Raw genomic sequence first — 20,167 nt, forward strand, 5'->3', positions numbered from 1 at the left:
TCAGTGATTAAGACATGCAGGGAGGGCATATAAAAATTGTGTATAGATAAATCATGATGACCCCATAATGTAACCTGTGGACGCAACCTCAATAAAACAATTTCATCTGAAAACAGTAACTTTAGTAGCTATATCTACAATAATGAAAATAACCATGTAACTCGAATAATTTGTTCAATTTTAGCTACCAAAGTAGCCTGCAACAAAAAGGAACGGAATACATGTTCATCTACTGATCGTTCGTATGAGTCCTTGATGTAGCCATGGTGGCCAAACTGTTTTAATCACTATTGTCAGAAAGGAATCCAGAAAGGAATGTGAGACTAACCTAAAAGCACATCCAAAATGAAAACTCCCCATGCAAAGCTATTTCTTTTAACATCGCGATGACATGTTTGCACGTTCTAAAATTACGCAAAATGAACTCTGGCACCCACGAACTGTCTCAATACACAATGTAAAACAAGCAGTCACACGTGACGAAGACATGCTCGTTCTGCGCAAATATATACAAACAGTTACAAACATTTACTGCAAGGTTTTGCATTATGACCTGGCATAAAACCGAAGCTGGTGTATGCCAAGATGTTGTTTAGTTCATTGGCTACTGGTTATGTTGGTTGAATAAACAAATAAGTACTGCGGAACTCCATATGGCAGTGGTAAGCTCATGAAAAAACAGCTTTTCTCCCACATTATGGTAGCTAACGCTACAAGTGAAGCCCAATGAATGTCTTTGTATCATGCTCCAAACACTTGGATGTCACATATTCCTTTGCCGTTGTACTTAGGCTTGGGTGCTTTCAAACGAAATCAAGGCTTATCTAGCTTGTGACAATTTCAGTATAGATCAGCGAACGACCTATTCTATTGCCCAGAGCTTGATACTGAATAAATCCCAATTAGAATCAAATGGCTACGTGCCAGCACCATGACAGCGAAAGACTGGACAACGTCCCCCCTATGTTTAACGCAGAATCACCCGAGCGGAAGGGCCCGGACCAGGAAAACCTGTCGTGCGGCTTCAGAAAACTATTCATTACTACACAGACAGCCGAAAACGCCGGCGCCGTGTCGTCTGCTGCCCCGGAGCAAGACCATCATTCGTCTGCTACAGAAATAGTTCTTGTCTAGGCCTCCTCCTGCTCCTGGAGCTTTGAGAGGGAAAGAAACAGAAAGAAAGCAAACGCAAGGTTGGGGAGGATCCATAAAAAATGAGCGTGCAGGAAGCACGTTCAGGAAGTCGTTCGCCTCAGGGTCGTCTCGCGCTCACGTAATGACATGCAGTCGTCGCTGGCCGCGGCGGCGGCAAGCAGCAGGTGTTGCCTGGCTGGGAGCATGAGGAGAGAAATATTTCTGGGAGTGCAGAGTAAGGGCCGAAGCAGGACTGGCAAGAACACTGGCAGACGCCCACGGAACGCTTCCTGGGCGTGAGCCCCCGACGCAGCAATCACCCAGGCAGGCCAAGCGTGACTCCCGAGTTCACAGAGTCCGTGACCCTGACGTGTACCTCCACGCTCAAGACCGCCGAGGACCCCGAGCGAAGCAGGCTTGTGCACCCGGCCCGGGCGCGGCGTCTTGCTTCTTTCGCTTCTTAATCCGTCGGCTTCCAGGCAGGAAGGAAATGCAAATTTGCCCACGGGTCGAGCGAGACGTGGTACGCTACGCGCTTGGCTTATTGGAATGTCCCGTCGCGCGATGAAACATAAAGAAGAGGAGCCACTTCCTTGGATCCTCACGCATAAGTTCTTCCCCGATTCGTGCTTGACACGTTGTCCTGGTATGTTCTGCCAACCTAGAAGCGTTTAGATGCCTTTCTGGGCTGTAAAATGCTGCTTTCGCAGAACAGGCCGCGAAAGGTTACACCATGTCAAGCAAGCAGGAAGAGCTGCTGCTTTTGGGACGTGCTTTTCACGCGCTGGTGCATGCCTAACAAGGGGCGTGATATTACCTGAGATATCTTATGAAAATACAAGCCTGATAACGGCTGACTAAGCTCACTCACCGACATCACGTCTTGTTAAGCAGGCGTAGTATGAAAACATTTGCGGCCCAAAGGAGGGCTATGTCATCTAGAAGTAACAAGGATTTGACAGTAACGTTAACCATAAATTGACAAACTTTATGTCGTTACAAGGCTAACATGATGTTTGCTAGGCTTCCATTATGGTCTCAGGCACCGAATGGTCCCTGTCTCTCGTAAGCTTGCAGCATAAACAAGCAAAGAAGCTTATTTTGTGCCCGGAGGGTAACTAACTGACTGCGGAATGCTTTGACAATCGGGAAAGGTGAACACGCATTCTTGTTTTTTTCTTATAGGAAAATTTCTTAAAGTTGGCCAAACGATCTACAGCAGCTTTGTACGCCGAGAAATTGTCAAGGCCAGTTAGTTATAGCAGGCCCCATTCTGATGTGCCATCCCATTGTGCTTTCATTCCCCCGAACTACGAATTAACAAAGGTCAGTGATCATCACTGATTGCGCATTGTCATCATTTAGCTGCGATCAATGCTGTCCAGTAAATTCAAACCTTTCATCAAGCATCGGGCAACATTTAAGCCTTGTGTTGCATTTAGTCACGACTTGTTTTTTATATTGCATTCTTCTTTTTGCGTTCTTGCTTATGTAAACCTTACTACTTCATTGTGGTGAGATTGAAGAAAGTTAGAAAACCATGATAGGCACACGTAGATACAATGTACTACTAAGCTCTCCAGTAGTGTGCTGCCCTTTCTATACACTATATGCTAAGCAACTGACCAAAATTTAGTGCTTGTAACGACTTCAACTTATTCTTTAAAATCATTGAACCACGCAGTTTAAAAACCTCTAAGTAACTGGGAGGACTTTTCATTAGCACGTGCATTTTCTTTCTTTTCTTCAAGACACACCTGGCACACAAACAGCTGTTATGTAACTGATACACAAACAGTAATCTTCCTACCAATGTTCCAGTTGAGGCCAGCTGTTTTTGAAGCCTTCCTCACTGAAGCCATCATCTATCATTGTTTACCTGTGAGAAGTCACATCCCTTCCAATAGCACATAAGATATAGAGCAGCTGCATTATTCATGCAAGAAACATTGTCTGTCTAACTAAATTCCCGCCAGGGAAGATGTGGTGATTCCAGACTAGCGGTCGCCAGGGCAACTCCCGAGAAGTGGCACGTACAAAAGAGCCATTCATGCCAACTCCAGCGTTACCCAGCCCGGAGGAACGATAAAAATAGAACAGAGTATCACACTACAGCATCGAATTGGTCGGTGTACGATGCTCCAGCACCACTGTCGATTCATTTATCTTCCTCACTGGCTGCGCACTTCTCTGCGTCTCGTCCTTTTTCCTCCTCCGTTCGTCCAGAAAAAAAAAAAGAAGAAGCAGGATCTGTGGAGCACCGTTACCCAAAGTGTGACGCAAGCGGCCGGAAAAACGGCCCCGATTCCCAACTTGTCGCATTGTGTCAGACCGAAGAAGCATGCTAGTAGGAACGAACACAAACGGTCGGGTCCCCGCCGAATGCATTTTGTTTTTTTAGCTCCTTTTCGTAGAGAGTCTCTGGAGGACGGGGCGTTTTTGTGGCCGGTGGGCTGCCAGTCGCGTCCTTGCAAGCTGGTCATCCCACAAGAAGTTGTGTGCCGCTTTTTTTTTGTTTGCTGCTCGCTCACCCTTGCTCCCTCTCCCGGCATCCCAGAGCTTCTTGCAGCTTCTATGTTAGAGAAGAAGGAGAGACCATTCTTTCTTTTTATCTATCTCTCTTTTTCTTCTTACAATCGAACGTTCAACTCCCACGGTTGTGATGGAAGACCCCTGCGGACACACGCACACAGCCGCCGCCCGTCCGTCCGCTCCGTGCTTCGTTCGTCATCGTCCACTGCGGGGGATCGGTCTGCACGTGTTCAGATGCCCTTCCCTCCGACCTTCTTTCCTCCACAAACGCCCCTCTTTTGGCAGTTTGGAGGGCGAAGCACTACCAGCGCGGACAGTGCAAGGCACCGTTAAACATAAACGAAGTAAACACACAAAAGTGCTAGCGTCTTCAGCAGAGCAAGAGGGGATGGGATGGTGGAGGTCGAAGTGGAAACGGCAACAATACACAAAAAGATGCTTGTCTGCCCCGACTAGCCGAGTCTGGGGGAAGAAAGAAGGAGGGGGCCCTTCCTCCGCTCTTCGATTACGCAGCAGCTCGTGGACCTACAAGCCTCCGCCTGAAGAAAAAAAGAGCGTTGCGCTTCCTCCTCTGTCATACAGCGGATGGTAGGAGAGACCGGCCTTCTGAGGAGGAAAGGACGTCTCAGGCATGAGCTGAACCAGACCTCGTTCCCCTCCGCGTGTGTGCGTCTGTGTGTACCTACCTGTTACCCCGCAACAAGGTCAATGTCCCCGTGACGTAAGATCTGGGGGAGGGGGGGCGGAGGAGAGGAAACGGAACACCCAGGAACTACACAGCCTCTTCTGCGAGGGGGTAGTCGGGAAGGGGGGTGAAAGAAAGGGGGGTGTCTGGAGAGTCACACCCCCTCCCTCCCCAACCCCTCAACTCTCCCCCTCCCTCATCGAGCTTACTATCCACCGCGATGGTGTGACCCCTGCCGCCGACGCCTCTTCCTTCCAAGTTCAAGATGTTATGTAAGTGGGCGAGGAGGTAAGAGGAGCGATAGGACTGTTCCTGCCAACGGCCTGCTGCCCGGTGCTGCGGCTCCGTCACCCCGCCAACTGAAAGGAGGGGTGGCACTGCTCGCTTCCGGGTTCCTCCGGCGGCGGGTCTGGCGGGCAGGGCTGCTGCTCGTTCTGCACATGCACATCTTTTAAGGCATTGCCATCGGCTGACAGATCGCCAGTCCGGGATTCGCGAGAGCTGCCAGCGGTGTGTGCTTGTGTGTGGCGCACTGCGCTCCCTCTGCTCCTGCCGCCGACGCCAGTGCACGGCAGTGCACCGCGAACAAGACGGCGGTCCACAGGACTGAGCAGCACAAGCCGCCGCCGTAGGACTACACTTTCGAGATAGGTGAGCACCTCGCCGGTTAGCCTCCTCCAGAGATAGGAGCGTGTCTGTTGAAGACACGTAAGAGTCGCCTTCCTTCGCCCCATCGCTTCTCCTCATCCTCTGGCGTCCCCATCCACAATAACCGGCCCTTGCTCTCCAATGGGACATAGTGGTGGTTCAGCTCTCACAACGCTTCTCATTAATGGGAGAGCGAGGAAAGGAAGGGCACTCATTGTTTGCTTAACGGTGAGCCTAGGCCCGCCCGGCGGCACAACCGAACCGGCCGCTGGAGAGGAGCCCGTGGGGGTGGGGGGGGGGGGGTATGTGTGGATGGCGGGTGACCCGAATTACGGGGAAGTCCGGTTCCCAGCGCGATGGCCAGATCGGCTCCGCTCGCCGATGGCCCGGAGAGGAAGCAGGTTCGGCAACAGGTATACCGGATGGCCGCTCCTCCTCGCATCCCTATAGTGGCGGACCCGGCACCAGTCGCCCGCCAGCAGCACGCCGGCGATTCAACCTTGTCAGACGACGACGGTAGTAGAATCCTCGCTGCACGCGCTACCCAGGATATCGCGACGACACGACCTTGAGCGCTCCGGACGGTGCACTGCGCCCAAGGCCCTCGGTACGTTGCCCCTTACCGTTCTCTTCTTGACCAAAGCGCCTTGGTCATCCCCAGTCAACGATTCGGAGCTAGGGGTTGCGTTTTTGCTTTCATATTTTTTTTTCTCTCAGTCGAACGTCGTTGCAACACAAGGTCAGCTCCGGCCGTAGGGGGAGCAAATTGCTCGTGTCTCATTAGGCAGTAGATTGCGTTCGGACGGAAGTCCTGCCAGAGATGTCAAGGTCCCTCGCCGATGAGGCAGCGCCTGGCGAAGGTAGCATTCATTGGAGTCTCCACTCCCATGCGCAATTATCTTGGCATTTGCAATCTGGTGGACACTTATCATAACACGAGTGAAAGGCAGTTAACGGTTAGGCATTGGTATCGTGTTACGAAACCATGTCGATGGTTCGGAAACATCTTAAGAGACCATTTGTCACGTAATGAGGAGACCGAGGAAGGTATTGGGTAGCCAAGTTCCGATTTCACGCTTTGATTTGCTAAACGTCGCGTAAGATCCAATGGGACCTCTATAGCAGAATCGTGTTTTGTCAAAGTTTGTTCTTTGCCCGGTGTCTTCTTCTAGACGAGGTCGAATCTTTGGCAATGTGTCTAAAAATTACAAAACTTTCAAAAGAATGTTGGAAGGAACAGACACTTCCTCTTTTTCTCAGTTTTAACTTCCCTATATTCGCTAACAAATTGTCAAAATATCAGTTATCGGCAGTATGTACCACGAGGGAAGTCTTGGAGTGAAACTGTGCAGATGAAAAACAAAAATTAAGAAATTGTTAGCCAGTAGCCTCCTTTTTTAACACTTTCACCTCGTATTTCTTGACATGGAAATGCAGTAACTGCATCGAGCAGCTCTGATAATGTGACAGTATAACACACTTTTCTTGATTTTCAACAGCAAACTACCACTCAAATTGTCATTTAACTATGGTAAAATGACAAAATTTTAGTTCTTTTCGAGCGGAGCATGCTACCAAGTACTACGCTATTGTGGCAGAGTTCTCAAATATCATGCAAGTCACTGCGCAGCCTCTACCCAAACTAAGGTGTTAAAGCCGAGATGCAATTTGTGCGGCTAAAAGAGTGTGGTCAGCGTGGTATACTTGCACATTGGTAGCACGGCATCAGTAATATCGATATTAGCCGGTGCGCCTCCAATGCTTCTGTCACAGCCATTATTGTTCTTCTAGACTCCTTCCAACCACATGTTGCGCGAAACATGCGTCTACGCTGACCAGCTTCGTCAGCACAAACTTCCCGATTACTAAACGGAAGAATACTCAAGCGCACACACTGTCACGTTCTATCTCTTCCGAGTTACACGTGCAGATACAGAGCCTTCATACTAGAGATAATGAAAATGTGATATTGTCTTTATCAGTACACACTACACGCTGGTTTTTTTCCGTGTAGGCTACAAATCATTAGGTTTAGCTTCAGAAACAGTGAAACGTACACTGATTACTACAACGCCGTTAGAAAACCAAATCACTTAGTAACCGATTTGCGCTGAAACAGGCACCTCTTTAGTACTGTCATGTCATGGTCATCTCGTGGCCGTGAAATTTCGCGAAGACACAGTGCCTCCGTGATTTGTGCAACGGCTAGCAACTTTTTTTTTCCGTTCCAGGTGCCACACAATGAATTCTCGCAATGGCATAATTGTTCTCACAGTCCTGGCCACACTGCTGGCCTCAGCAGTTGGCCAGGGAATCTTCGGCGGGCAGCTGCCTCCCAGTCGACCGGGAAGACCTCAAAGTATAAGTAAGAAGGCTACTTTCCGAAGCTACGTCATTGTACGACATAAAAATGCAAAACAATGTGCTAAGCATACTGGCAACTTAAGAAATTGGCATGATATTGCATAATGAAGATGACTTTCCAAAATTTTCCTATTGTTTTCGAATGTCCGCGATGGCCAGATCAGAATTTTTTCAAGTCCGCCACGCTACAGTTAATCAAAGATATTTAGACGTTTTTCATCTTGATAAACTTAATACACTGAGTGCTTGTTGAAAACAGAGTTGCCCTGGCTTCTTCAGTGTCTTGTCTAGCAAAATTGACCCACCGAGCTGATCTTTGTTGAAGCTCGTGAGCTTACCACTGTTTTTTTCACACGCGTGAACTGTGCACGATGAAAAATCTCTTCACAGTGTAGTATAAATTGAGCATTTTGCCACGTACACGTTTTCTTTAGCTGGCATTATCAACCTGCTGCGTTACCAAAACCAGCCGTGTGAAGGTCGCAACAACCAGAATGGAACATGTGTCAGCGAACAGGACTGCATTGACCGGAAAGGAACGGAAGTCAACAGATGCGCCAACGGCTTCGGAGTTTGCTGTTACGGTAAGCGACAGCCTATCCCTAGTACATCTGTCATTATTAAATGTGAAACTAATTGTAGAGTATTGAAAAATATAGCAACGCAGAATGACGTACTCCTAAAAAGAGAACTGCCATCCAAGTTCAGCAACATTGGTTAAGCACTGCCAAATGTATCGCGCATTCGCATAGTGGCGACTAAAGATGTTAATTGAACTCTCCGTCGTGGCATCCTTGTATATACTATGATTATCTTCATTGTCGCATTTCATTGATTTATGTATTTCCATTAAGGAGTTTGCTTTCCCTGTGGAACATAGAGAAATTGAGTTCTACATAAGTCTTTCCACATCAACGGATCTAAAACCGAGAATAACAGCAACGCGTAACTGAAAAGAGGAAAAACAGTTTAACGTTTCGATCACTCGAGATGGCTGAACTTTTGTATATGGTCACAACGGCGCGTGACTAAACAAGTGTAGTAAAGTCTGAAGCAAGCATCGCTTTTCATAGTTGCTCCATGGGACCACAGGAATGAAAACCAGCCTGAATATGTAATAATGTCCGGCTCTTCTTGAAGATATACTTCGCACCTTTCTTTTTCATACGTTACCAATCTATGTATCAAAGGGGATCGGTAATGGCAAGGGTTTTAGAAACTCCGCAGCATAACCCCGCTAAACCAGCGTTATAAGCGGTAAAACGAACAAACGCAGATAATTATGCTGATCCAACTCCCACATTGGAATCGATATGAAGCGAAGCTTTAGTAAAGTATTTAATGAAATGCTATGCAAGTAACGGCGATGCGTACAATTCATCTTGTACAGTTTGTCATTTCGAGCAACGTTAACTTTTCTTTATGCACTAGACCGCTATCAACCTATGCCGAAATGTACGCATGCACTATATTGGGCGGATCCACTTGACATTCCCGTTAAATGGTCCACAGTGAGCTTCACGTGCGGCAAGTCCACGAGCGACAACGAAACGGAGTTCGTGAACCCCAACTACCCGAACGGCGAGAACGGCACGGACACCTGCCAGGTGACAATCGAGAAGCAGAACAACGTGTGCCAGCTGCGGCTCGACTTCCTCGAGTTCAGCCTGGCCCAGCCCGACGAGAACGGACAGTGCATCACCGACTCGTTCATGGTCCGAACGACGGTCGGGGAGCGCCTGCCCATTCTCTGCGGAGAGAACGCGGGACTGCACTGTGAGTGGGTTTCCTGAAAGACAAACGGTGACGTTCACGCTTCGAGCACCAACGCGTTCTGATTTCTTCAAGCGTTTTCGAGTGACATCGCTTTCGGCTGGAGATCGAGAGATGCTTGCTTAAAGGAACTACTGGAGATCTTTGCCCGATTGACTGCCAGGCATACGGCTCCAAGTGTTACGTCAGAGACACTGTCACGTTGTGGTGTCGGTGAGGAAGAAAATGCTGTAGAAATTGCGAGTCGAGAGTCTAAGTTATGTCCAGAAAGACAAGCGACACACAGGTCACAATTATATCGCCGAGCATAATCGTCGGTCAACGAATCTCATCTCAGGGGTCAAGTACTGCGGCTGTACCAACGCACATTTCAAATGAATCGCTTGTGCTCACGAACATTGGAGTAAATGCCACAGTATTCGAGTCAATCGTACAATCTTTTCAGACATGACTATTTCGCTAAAGAGTCGACAACATTCAAGAAATTTTCACTTCTGTACAAAGCCATAAGTGATTAACAATAAAAAATCCAGCGAAAACAACGTGCGCTTCATAATACGACATGCAAAATAACCAGAAAGCACACAGGAGGCACGTGCATTTACGAAAGTGCCTGCATAATTTGTCTCATCCCTTCAGTTTGAAAAAATCAAGCTTTTTCGTTTATCCAACACAGGAGGTGCTCCTCTAGTGGCCGAAGATGTGGCGAAGTATAATTTTCAATGACCTCGAATTAACTTCCGCTGGCTTGGTGGAAATGTCATCCCATAAGGCCCTTTCGTAGTGCATTGTCACCGAAGCTGCAGGGCATCACGTGTGCAACAGTTCAATAACTCAGTAAACTTTCCCATGACTTTACCTCTGCTGTTATATCATCAGCCGTGATTGGAATCATGCTCCTTCAATAGGAGATTGCTATCATAGCCCCAAAACGCGATAGATCGTTCTTGCTAACATTTTTTTACGAACCACATAAGCGCACGCGAAGAATGATTCCATCTAAACTGGCTCAGAAATTAATGTCACCATAAAAAGGTACACTCACTCATTCGTACATGTTGCTTTGGTTTTGCATGTTCAAAACCACACAGACAAAACTTTGTGACAGTTACGCCCTCTTAGAAGGAAGTTGTAATAAGCCTTTAAACGGGCGGAACTTAACATGGCGTTATAACTGACCACTGGTTACAAATTAAGTGTAGACAAATTTATAACTGTCTTTCCTTTGGTGAATGCGTGTACGGTTAACAGAGCGTTTCACTCTTCCCTGCAGTGTACGTGGACATGGGCAGAAGTTCGGGGAATCCTGTCGTGCTAAGCGTAGTCAGTAACGGGGACAAGATGACTAGAAGATGGCGCATCAAGATCAGCATGGTACAGTGCAACAGCCTCGACATAGGTAAGTTGGCGAAGAGCAAACATGCATAAACCCACCTCCATTTCCCTTTCATCCTTCCACCACTACTTTCTCTGCAAAAAACAATTACTGAGACCCTAGAGGTATTTGAGTTTGGTTTCTGTGTCTCCTTATTATTAGTCTCATTTTTATGAACTATTTCAATTATGGTCAACTTCGGATTTGGAACAAACTTTTGTCATTGCCCTTCGGGTTTGATAACATTAAAAATCTCTTTCAACGATGAACAATGCAAAATATATGACAAAGTCGTATTGTTGCATCCGGATTACGGAACACATAGGTATTAGCACTGTGAGGACAGCATTGCGCAAACCTTGTGCATCCTGTGTTTGGAGTTAAGATTTTCCCTAAAAGCTCAAGTTGGATGCTCTGGAACGTCGAGATAATCATCTGAAGTGATTTTTAATTTACCATTATGGATAGCCCATTGCATAGATCAGTGCTATGTGATAAGAATTCGGTATCAAAAGCACTCTAAGCAGCTTTACTAACTTTGACAACTGTCTTCTCGGCCTGACAGCAGTGTTCACAAACAGCCTGAGAGGGATTTTGGCTTGAATTCCATTGCCGCTCAACCAGGAAACTGGACACAATCACTCATGGCAACAAGAGTCCGGCAAACTTAGTTTAAAGATAGCTTCACAAAATGTCGATACCAGCGCTACTGCTTCCGCACTGGTAGCTGTTGGCGACAAGTGAAAATGCCAGCACAAATAACTCGTTCGAGAGTAAAGATCGTTAGTGGACATGTCGATTTCTTTAAAATTTAGGGCAATAACTACGCAACTGTTAGTCATGCATTTCGTGGGTATGATCGAGGTTCCCAGGACAATGTACTATTAATCTTTGTTCAGATCTATGTGCATAAAGAAAACATCGAGCTTGCTCTTTCAACCAACAGTGCTCGCAGAACGGGACAGTGTAGAAAAAGACAAGTACAATCAAATCTAAGTGATGCACTTCCAAGTACTTCCAAGTGATGCATGAGGGGGACAAATGCATGAGCTGTCCGTTAATCACATTGTCCGGCAAAGGAAATGTGCGCCTGCACGCACATGCTTGGACCTGGCGACAAAGTTACCTAGTTTTATTTAAATTGCCCCGCAGCAATGCCAAGGAAACACGCGTGTACATGACTTTCAGTTTTGGTCAAACAGCACCCAATGCAGAGAGCCCTTCACAGTTTCTGTTGCTTCTCTGTGTAACTTGAGCTCATGATGGGGTGGTAACTGCGAAAATTCCAGCGTGAGCTAAAGAATCCGTTTTAGAATCCGTGAGGGGCTTCAGGAGTTCTGCGTTAACAGCTGGCATTATTTCTGATGCATGTCTTTAAAGAATTCGTAGAGATGTACTAAGCTTGTTTCCCAGTGATCATGGCATATGATCCTTCATAATTCCGCAGTCACCGCGATCACTAAAAGCATCAGCCCTGACATCGCTTTGGCTTTCGTCCTTGCAGCTCCTGCTGGTTGCCTGCTGTACTACCGAAGCCCTAGCGCCATCGTGCGGAGCTTCAACTACGGACCCATGGTCGAGCACAGGGTCCGTTACCTGAGCAACCTCCGATACTCCATCTGTATCCGCATGGAGGAGAACTACTGCTCCATCAAGTGGGAGACCGAGTCCAACTCGTCCTTCTCGTGGGGCAAGCCAATCGACCGGGGTGCTAACGGCACCATCTGCAACATGGACGACTTCGTGGGCATTGACCAGGGCTCGACGCTGGGCCTTGGTCCGGGGCAGGATCGCTTCTGCGGCACTAGCCTCGGCGAAGAGAACGTCATCATATGTAAGTCGTATTACATGTATTTATTGCGTATAACCTACAATGCATGACCAAAATCTGACGTGTTAAAATTCAAGAAAATGATGTATGGAGACATCATGTACAACACCAATAGTTTCGCTTGTGAAGTTTACGAACAATGTGGTTCGAACATATATATTAGTCTGCGTGTACTCTCATTCTGGCTGCAAGGGCAGCAACAACTTATGCCAGATGTTAAAGCCTTGATCTCTTGCTCATCTTCCTGTAAAAGAAACTAAGCAAGTTCTGCCACTTCTACGCAATCAGATTACAGCTCGCGAGTGTGGCCACAGCGGAAAATTCACCTTAGGTTGTCTTTAAACAGCCCTTGAGAGGGGAAAAATCGTGAAGATGTGTAGCTTCCTGCAATGTTTAAACTTGCCCAAACTATTGAAGGCGATGAGGAACGAAATAATTACATTAAGTGGGCGGTGTGGAATTGTGTCTGGAGCAGGAAGAGTCGACACCCGCAAAGTTTCCGTATTGCTTTCTTGGTGAAATTGAGCTGTAGGTTCGTAAGAAACCTGTAGTAGGCAAAACATTTCAAAAGGTCTTCGTGTTACTCTGGTCCAGTGTGCAGATGTCGCGCACGTAATAAGCTTGTCGTAAAGGCGCTAATTTTTACGAACCCGGCACCACAGAGGTCAGAATGTGTGAGCAAAAATAAGCATATGTTATACTTGTGGCTGCCAAGCTAAGCACAACACTCCTCTAACGCACTTCAATCAAGCATTTTCGAACTGCGCCAAGTACAAATGGACACAACCAAATCATCCATTTAACAAGGTTCGGTGAGCTTACGTTTTGCTGCCCACAGTGAAACTTCTACAGCATAAACAACCACTATAGCGAAATACCTGCTGTTGTGGCTCAGTTTATGTGGCTATCAGCTAATGAGCACAGCATCGCGCATTCGTTTCCGGATCGCAATCTGGCGGAGACGAAATGCAAAAACGCTCGCTTACTCAGGTTGGGGTTCACTTGAACGAAACTCCGATTGTCAAGATTAATCTGGAGACCTATCCGGAGCTACTGCGTTCATCGTAGCCTCGGTATCGCTGTGGGGCGTTACACTCTTAGCTGAGATACGTTTATGAATTAAATGAATCGTGAATGCACTGTGGGCCCTGATCAACATTTCGCTTGTACTTCTTGCAGCCAACAGCAAGCCCTTCACGTTGAAGGTGAAGAGCAACCACGCCTCAAGTGACAACGCCATGAACGGCCAGTACGGCTTCTCCTTACGATACACGCAGCTGCCGTGTGTCGTCTAGCACGAAGCCGTGCCGAGCTCTTCGAGTCACCGCGTTTTCCTGTCATCCTTACACGGGTCAGTTGGCCTTCTCTCTCTCAGCCTGTTACCGCACGTGTGGCCTTGAAAAAGTAGCATTCGCAGCCGATTGTGTTATGCTGTTTGCTAGGGAGATTAAGCGTGTCCTCATAAACTGATTGAAGGTTACGAAATACCGGAACACTGGTGACGGAGATTGTTATCACAGAGCTGGTAGCGGCATCTTGTGGTGGTTCACTCAAACACAGGGCGTCAGGAACACTTTTTGTCAGGCTGTTATCGCTGAAGGGAAAAAAAATAATAAGTATATTGTTCATTCATATGCTGAGGTCAACGGGTTCACACGAGCTACTGAGTAGCACATTGTCCTCTATTGCCAAAACAGTATTTTATGCTCTGGTAGAACTCAACTTCACAAAGCAGCGCCACCAGTGCTGGTGCAGATATTCGTTCTTAGGGGCTGTTAGAAAAATTACTAGATGAAGTCTTGGCGCTACTGTCGGATGGTTCTGCTCATATGAGAAAGATGAATATCGTGCACGGATTCGTTTAAACTTCCTTCTTCTGGCTTCAAACACCGTGCGACAATGCGAATCGTTCGGCTTCTACAAATATAGGTGGCGCCCAAATCCATGCTCCAGCGACCGCTGTATCCGAGTAATAGAAAGAGATCTCAAAGAATATGCTTTTGCCGGCTGCGTATGCCAGAAGTGACTGCAGAGACGGAAACACGTCATAGCCGCCAAGTTTTAGACATCCCCTACTGCGTTATAAAGGTTCGCAACAAAGTTTGCAATAATTATGCATGTGCGCGGAGACTTTTTGCTTTGCGTGTTTCGAAGACAAAGCTGTAACATTACAGTGATTAAATTTCGCTGTCAAGGCGTTCTAATGGAACTTTTTGTGCTCAACTACACAATTGTGAAAGATGTGTTGGTTCGTAATGCTTTAACCAAATGATTACACCAGATATTTTTGAAAATTATTCTATGCCATATAAGCCCATTTCTTATTTTCTTGTTGGCAAGAAGTGATCGTGGTAAAGAGATCACTACATTTCGGGTTTTGCTCAAATGAATCGTTGTTGTGATTACATAGAAATCTTCCGTGCTTAGCCGCTATGTTATTCAACAGCGAATAAATTTTCTCAGCCTTGGTACAAAAACAGACACTAAGGAAGAATATCAAATCATTGATACTTTGCAGCATCTGACTATCGAATAGGTTAGAGTTTCTATGAGTGGAGAACTTGCAACCTCTAATGGATGGAAAGACGAAACCTCAGTGGGGACTCCACCCGAAAATTCTCGCGCCAGCCCCACACGTCACATCATCGGTTTTGAGAGCGATCTAATCCGCGCTAGTTCAGTGTCTGCCGGTGCAGAAATATCACATCACGTTTGACAGTACTCAAAGAATCAACATTTTGCAGACTTAACACATGACGCCCATTGGCGTCACTGGAGTCGCTGTTGCGAAGTGAAACTTGAAACGGAAAGCGTTAATTTCAGTCTCTACGGCAATACTCAAAACATTTTGGCAATTTTTTCGACAACTAAATGCAGATAGAGCTTTGAAAAATGCCTTGATAGCGTAAAGTCATTTGAGGGTTTCGGTTTTGCGTGCTTTTACCATTACCGAGTTCTCGCTTAGTTGACAAGGCTCTTTATATCAAAACATGTGCTTTGGTTTTTTAGAATGTTTCATTTTTAGCGGTTTAAAGGAGTAAACAGAAATGCTCTTTTCTTTCAAGACAATCCTGACATTTGAAGATAAGCATTATGGGTTGACCTCGCACCAGCCCGTTCTATGCATAACCTGCAGCTGATATACTCGTAGAACTAAAGGAAAATTAAAAAAAAATTATGTTGCCGTGTTCTAGTTTCCAAGATTTATCTCTGCTGTTAACAAGGCGATATTATGAAGTTTCAATCCTATTTGTTTTTGTATGAGCATTTGTTTTTGCTATGACTGTCTCATATTATAGAGATAGCGCAATTGAGACTAAATTTTAATTGTCACTGATCAACTTCATAGAAGAGACGGTCACCACCATTTGCGCGGAATTTAATGTTAATTACGAAATTTTCGTTAATTAACTGTGACACTAATGAATCACTGAGACGTGTAATTGCAGAATAGAAGTCATCCGTACTCAAGGCGTTGCATTTTCCTAAAGACATTGTGTTCGACACCAGTTTCGAGAAACATGTATTCGAAATCTGCCATGAAGTGCAATGTAGTTGCAGATTACAGTTTTCCTTGCTACGTTTTTCCTTATTTAGAAAATGCTAAGTGGAAAAGCAATGCGTTTCACTGCAGATTCTGATAACTTATTTTTAAAGACGGGTGCAAGGCAAAGAGCTTCTAAGCAAAGAATGTTCTTAGACCACTTAAATTATAGGGTTTTACGTGCCGAAACCCCGATCTGATAATGAGGCACGCCGAAGTGGGTGACTCACGAATATGTTGGACCACCTGGAGTTCTTTAGCGTGCACCTAAATCTAAGCACGCGGGTGTTTTCGCACTTGAACCCCATTGAAATGCGGCTACCGTGGCCAGGATTCGGTCGCGCGACCTCGTGTCCGGCACCCATTAAGCAATCATGGCAGGTGCTTAGGCTACTCTCTGACGTATATTTTGCAATTTAAACATACTTCATAAAGGATGTTAAAACGTCATTTAAAATTGCTATACATAAGTATACCGGTGATCGACAGTAAATACAGCAGGTCACAAAGGTGCAATAAGGCGTTGTCTTTGATATTAGCAAGCGTTGCGGTTTGCGATGTACCTTGACCATGGTTTTGCCTGTCTATTGCAGATACCACCCCTTTCTTTCGCCTCTTTTTATTCTCCCTACGGGACACCAATTGGACGGATGATCTGGCCCGGTGATCGTCTTGAGAAGCCGGCTGAGATTTACTCATTTACCAAGCCGACATCATTGATACCACTGCATATGAATGGTTGTATTTATTGCGCCAACATAACTCCACGTCTGCCCACCTCCCCCATACCCCGAGCGCTGAATGTGCAGCGATATGTCCTTCCTCACAAGATGTCATTCTGTGGTGCCGCTCTACTTGCCATGTTCCTCTTAAAGATCACAATCGCACTGAAACAGGACCCAGGAAGAGAATGCCGAGTGTACGAAATTTTTTTTTAGTCAAATGCCCAGCTAACACTCAACGCTACTTGTGCTTTCGAAATCTGTGCTGTGTCTCAAATAGTAAAACTAAGATAATGCATACATCCAAACCATATGTACACCGTGACATATACACAATGCATCAAAGAACGTTACGTTCTTTAATACTTTGAATGATAAAACGGCAACGACCTGATTTTAAAAGACTGATACCATTTGAGTGTTAGAAACATGCGCGATACGCGGTGCTTTTGTTGCGCTAAGCTCTATTTCCTGTGTCGTGTTCACCATCCATCATCAAGCGGTGCAGTATTTAAAAGCGTCAATCCTTATTTAAAGCGCCATCCATAGGCTGTCAAACGTTCCCAGGTATATGCGCTATATGCGATGCATTCACCGACTCTCATTTGCCGCAACTGTCAGCGTCCTCGTTATATCAGAGGACTTGCGAGCCGCACGCGTGCTGTACGGTGGCGACACCTATACCGTTCGAGCTTACTCCCGCCGTAGTAACAGGGCTGGTCTCCGTCAGCCGGGACCGTCTGCTCAAGAAAGGCACGCCAACGCCACAGGCGAAACAAATCACAAAGCGATGGACATATATGTATAATTGTACTGTGCCTTAGAAGAACGATTGATGTATTTAATGCTATAGCTTCGCGTGTGATGAAGTGTCGCTTTCTTGCTTTGCTAACGCTGTATGCTTTATTTTTTTTTTTGCCCTGCCTGGCGCACAAGTTGCTAAGTGTTCACAACGCCACGTTGCGGCGGATTTCACGAAAGCAACCATGTTGTTTTGTTGACGTGCAATGTCGCGTGTCCTCCTTCTGCAAGCTGTTATTATATGCCAGCAGCCTGCAGCGTCTCCTTTTGTGTACCTTTGTTGCCATTAACGCATAACACATGCAGCCAACTCGCCAAGTACTTGTCGACGTGTATTTAATAAAACTTTTTTTGAATGACTTTGCTTCCATGATGTCTTTCGAAGGTATAGTTCTTTGAAAAAACGCACGGTCGAACATTTCTCTCTATTTGTTTTCTCAATCGTAAACATATACCTTAGCTAATCGCGGATCACGCGCTGGAGTTACTAAACTAACAGCTTCGGGCGCCAAAGAAGGAGTTTAGCGGAAGGAATAATTATATGTGAGGGCGCATCAGGAGGGGTGACAAGGGGGCGAATGAAACAAGGCAAGGGGGAAGGCGGTTTCCGCCGTAGCTACGACTGCACCATAGACACGGTCATTCTTGAAGGGCAGCCTATTAAAGGTAATATTAAAGATAACCAAGGGCCTTAATAAGTGAGAAATAGTTTCCTTCGATTCTATTAATTTATCATCATCCGTCGCAGAAAGTGGTCGACCCAGGCGATAACAAAAGCTTATGGTATCATTTAATTTACCTACTGCAGCCCTACAAAGGCCATATCAGGAGTTTGAACAATAAAGCATTCACAAAGAACGAACATCAACACGAATGTTAAAAAACACTAGATAACGTACGTAACGCGACATAGAAGATTCAATTGCAGAAATAAGATCGTTAAGGGCCAGGGAACGCACATTACCAGGTAACAAATTTCACAAATCCGTTGTTCAGGGGGTAAAAGCGGTGTTTAAATGTAATAATGCAGGTGTAGAACGGTTGCAGATTAAGCTTGTGGGAAACTTCTGGTCAAAAGATTCCGAGATGTCTGCTACGCGCCGCCAAATCTCGGAGGATACTACTAACTTTTTCCTTTCTTCCCCTCTCCCCATTCCGTCTTTTTGCGACCAGTAACGTTGCATGCATCGATGACATCACTCAAGCGCTAGCGCCGCTGTTTATATGTTGCGACGACGAGCGCACAAAGCTGTGGTTTCACTGTGTTAGTTTTATCTAAATTAGCGCAACAACCATGCCAACTGTTAATGAGGAAATAGAACTTCATCGTTTGTGACATTGTACCTCTAATAATTCACACCAAAAAGAGTACTGTAAATAAATGTGCCATCTTCCTTCAATATCGATAATTCAGCGGGCTGGTTAGCCAAAAACACGAAAACGGCAGATAAGAATTTATTGCAGGAAATTGTGAGAAACGTGGCAGATACGGGAAAACGGGAAGAAACTGCGAAATGCAAACGTAATGGAGAATACTCGGAAATAGCGTGATTGCAATAAACTTTACACAAGCATAAGAACACACACAAGACGCGTTGAACATGTGCAGATATTGTAAAGAAGAAACTACACGAATAAAACAGTAATAATTTACTCAGAATGGGATTGCTGTGAAAGAAAAAATACGATTGTTTCTTGTACTTACGACTACGAAGAAGGGTGATTTAAAGTAGCAGAATTATGTTAACGGTTGCGTGCCAAAATAAAATGGCTGCAAAACAATTGAGCACGCACCAACGTCACCATCTCCAATTTGACATACAGTGAGTCCCTCATTAAACAGCTACAAGATATTGGCACGTCAGTAAGTTAAGCACTTCGACTGTACTGGGGCTCTTCACCTGCTGTCTTCAAAGCCTCGCAATCGTCTTCTGATACTTGGAAATTCACCCTTGAATATGCATGATGTCCTTTGGCTGTAGAGAATCTGGGGAAACAATAGTGGAGATTCCTGCAATACATTGAACGACAGAGGCACAAGGTAAGCAATACTGGATCCTGCAACGTTCCTGAATGTGGATGTTCCTTCGTGTAATGCAATTTTTCTGATTTAACACAGTGACTGTCTCTGGTATTAAAGTGTGTCATCAAAAATAATAGCTGTGACGGGAACTTGCACTTCCATAAATGCTAAGAAACAAGTAACTTTCTACGGTAAGGACTCCATACACAATTAAAACATCAAAACACGTATATCCAGCCCAATGCAATACAACTAACAACGCTCGAGCACACATGGCACAGAGGTTGAGAGAATGCGCATTATTGTCATAATTAACATGTTGCACGTGCAAGACTTTACAAATAGCCATATTTCTTTTGCAAAACTGGAGCTCTATATTTTTTTTTTAAGTGGCTGCGCGCTACCTTCTTGAATAAATTAACATAAAGTACTCTGCACCGAACGGCATGCGTTCATAGGCCGCATTGCTTAACGAACCCTTTCATTACCATTTTTATTTTTTTGAACTTCGTCATTGTTTCGAGCGTGTCTCGCGGCTCGGACACTGCCGCAAAAAAAAAAGAAAAAAAATATGGCTCGCCATTCCTGCCCTGCGAAAGTGGATGTTTGGCGAAGGTGTGGAAAACGACCCCCTACAACTGCTGAGGGCGGTACACAATGCTTTATTGCTTTATAGTAACGGTAATTGTGCCAGCACGCCACCACTGGTCGTATTGCCCTTTCTTTTTTTTTCCT

General features: G+C 45.7%; 1 protein-coding gene across 4 annotated transcripts; it reads left to right on the plus strand.

Annotated features, from left to right (window-relative positions):
- Positions 1-1,381: 1,381 nt before the first annotated feature.
- On the plus strand, positions 1,382-17,763 carry LOC139050264 (uncharacterized). Of its 4 annotated transcripts, none has more exons than XM_070526465.1 (8): positions 1,382-1,657; positions 7,231-7,364; positions 7,798-7,947; positions 8,876-9,139; positions 10,410-10,535; positions 12,016-12,345; positions 13,522-13,693; positions 16,480-17,763. In XM_070526465.1, exons 2-7 carry the CDS (start codon positions 7,241-7,243, stop codon positions 13,635-13,637), a joined length of 1,110 nt encoding a protein of 369 aa, XP_070382566.1. In that variant the 5' UTR covers positions 1,382-1,657; positions 7,231-7,240; the 3' UTR covers positions 13,638-13,693; positions 16,480-17,763. The 4 variants fall into 4 exon arrangements, with proteins under 4 accessions (XP_070382566.1, XP_070382569.1, XP_070382568.1 ...); XM_070526468.1 differs by lacking the exon at positions 1,382-1,657 and adding an exon at positions 1,720-1,780; XM_070526467.1 differs by lacking the exon at positions 1,382-1,657 and adding an exon at positions 4,652-5,002.
- Positions 17,764-20,167: the final 2,404 nt, after the last annotated feature.

Source organism: Dermacentor albipictus, chromosome 10 (assembly GCF_038994185.2).
Source record: "Dermacentor albipictus isolate Rhodes 1998 colony chromosome 10, USDA_Dalb.pri_finalv2, whole genome shotgun sequence".
NCBI classification, from domain to species: Eukaryota; Metazoa; Arthropoda; class Arachnida; order Ixodida; family Ixodidae; genus Dermacentor; species Dermacentor albipictus.

Coding starts and splice junctions, on each gene's coding strand:
- LOC139050264 (XM_070526465.1), top strand. CDS start 7,241: ATGAATTCTCGCAATGGCATAATTGTTCTCACAGTCCTGGCCACACTG. Junction 9,140..10,409: donor AGAGAACGCGGGACTGCACT/GTGAGTGGGTTT, acceptor TCTTCCCTGCAG/TGTACGTGGACATGGGCAGA. Junction 10,536..12,015: donor GTGCAACAGCCTCGACATAG/GTAAGTTGGCGA, acceptor TCGTCCTTGCAG/CTCCTGCTGGTTGCCTGCTG.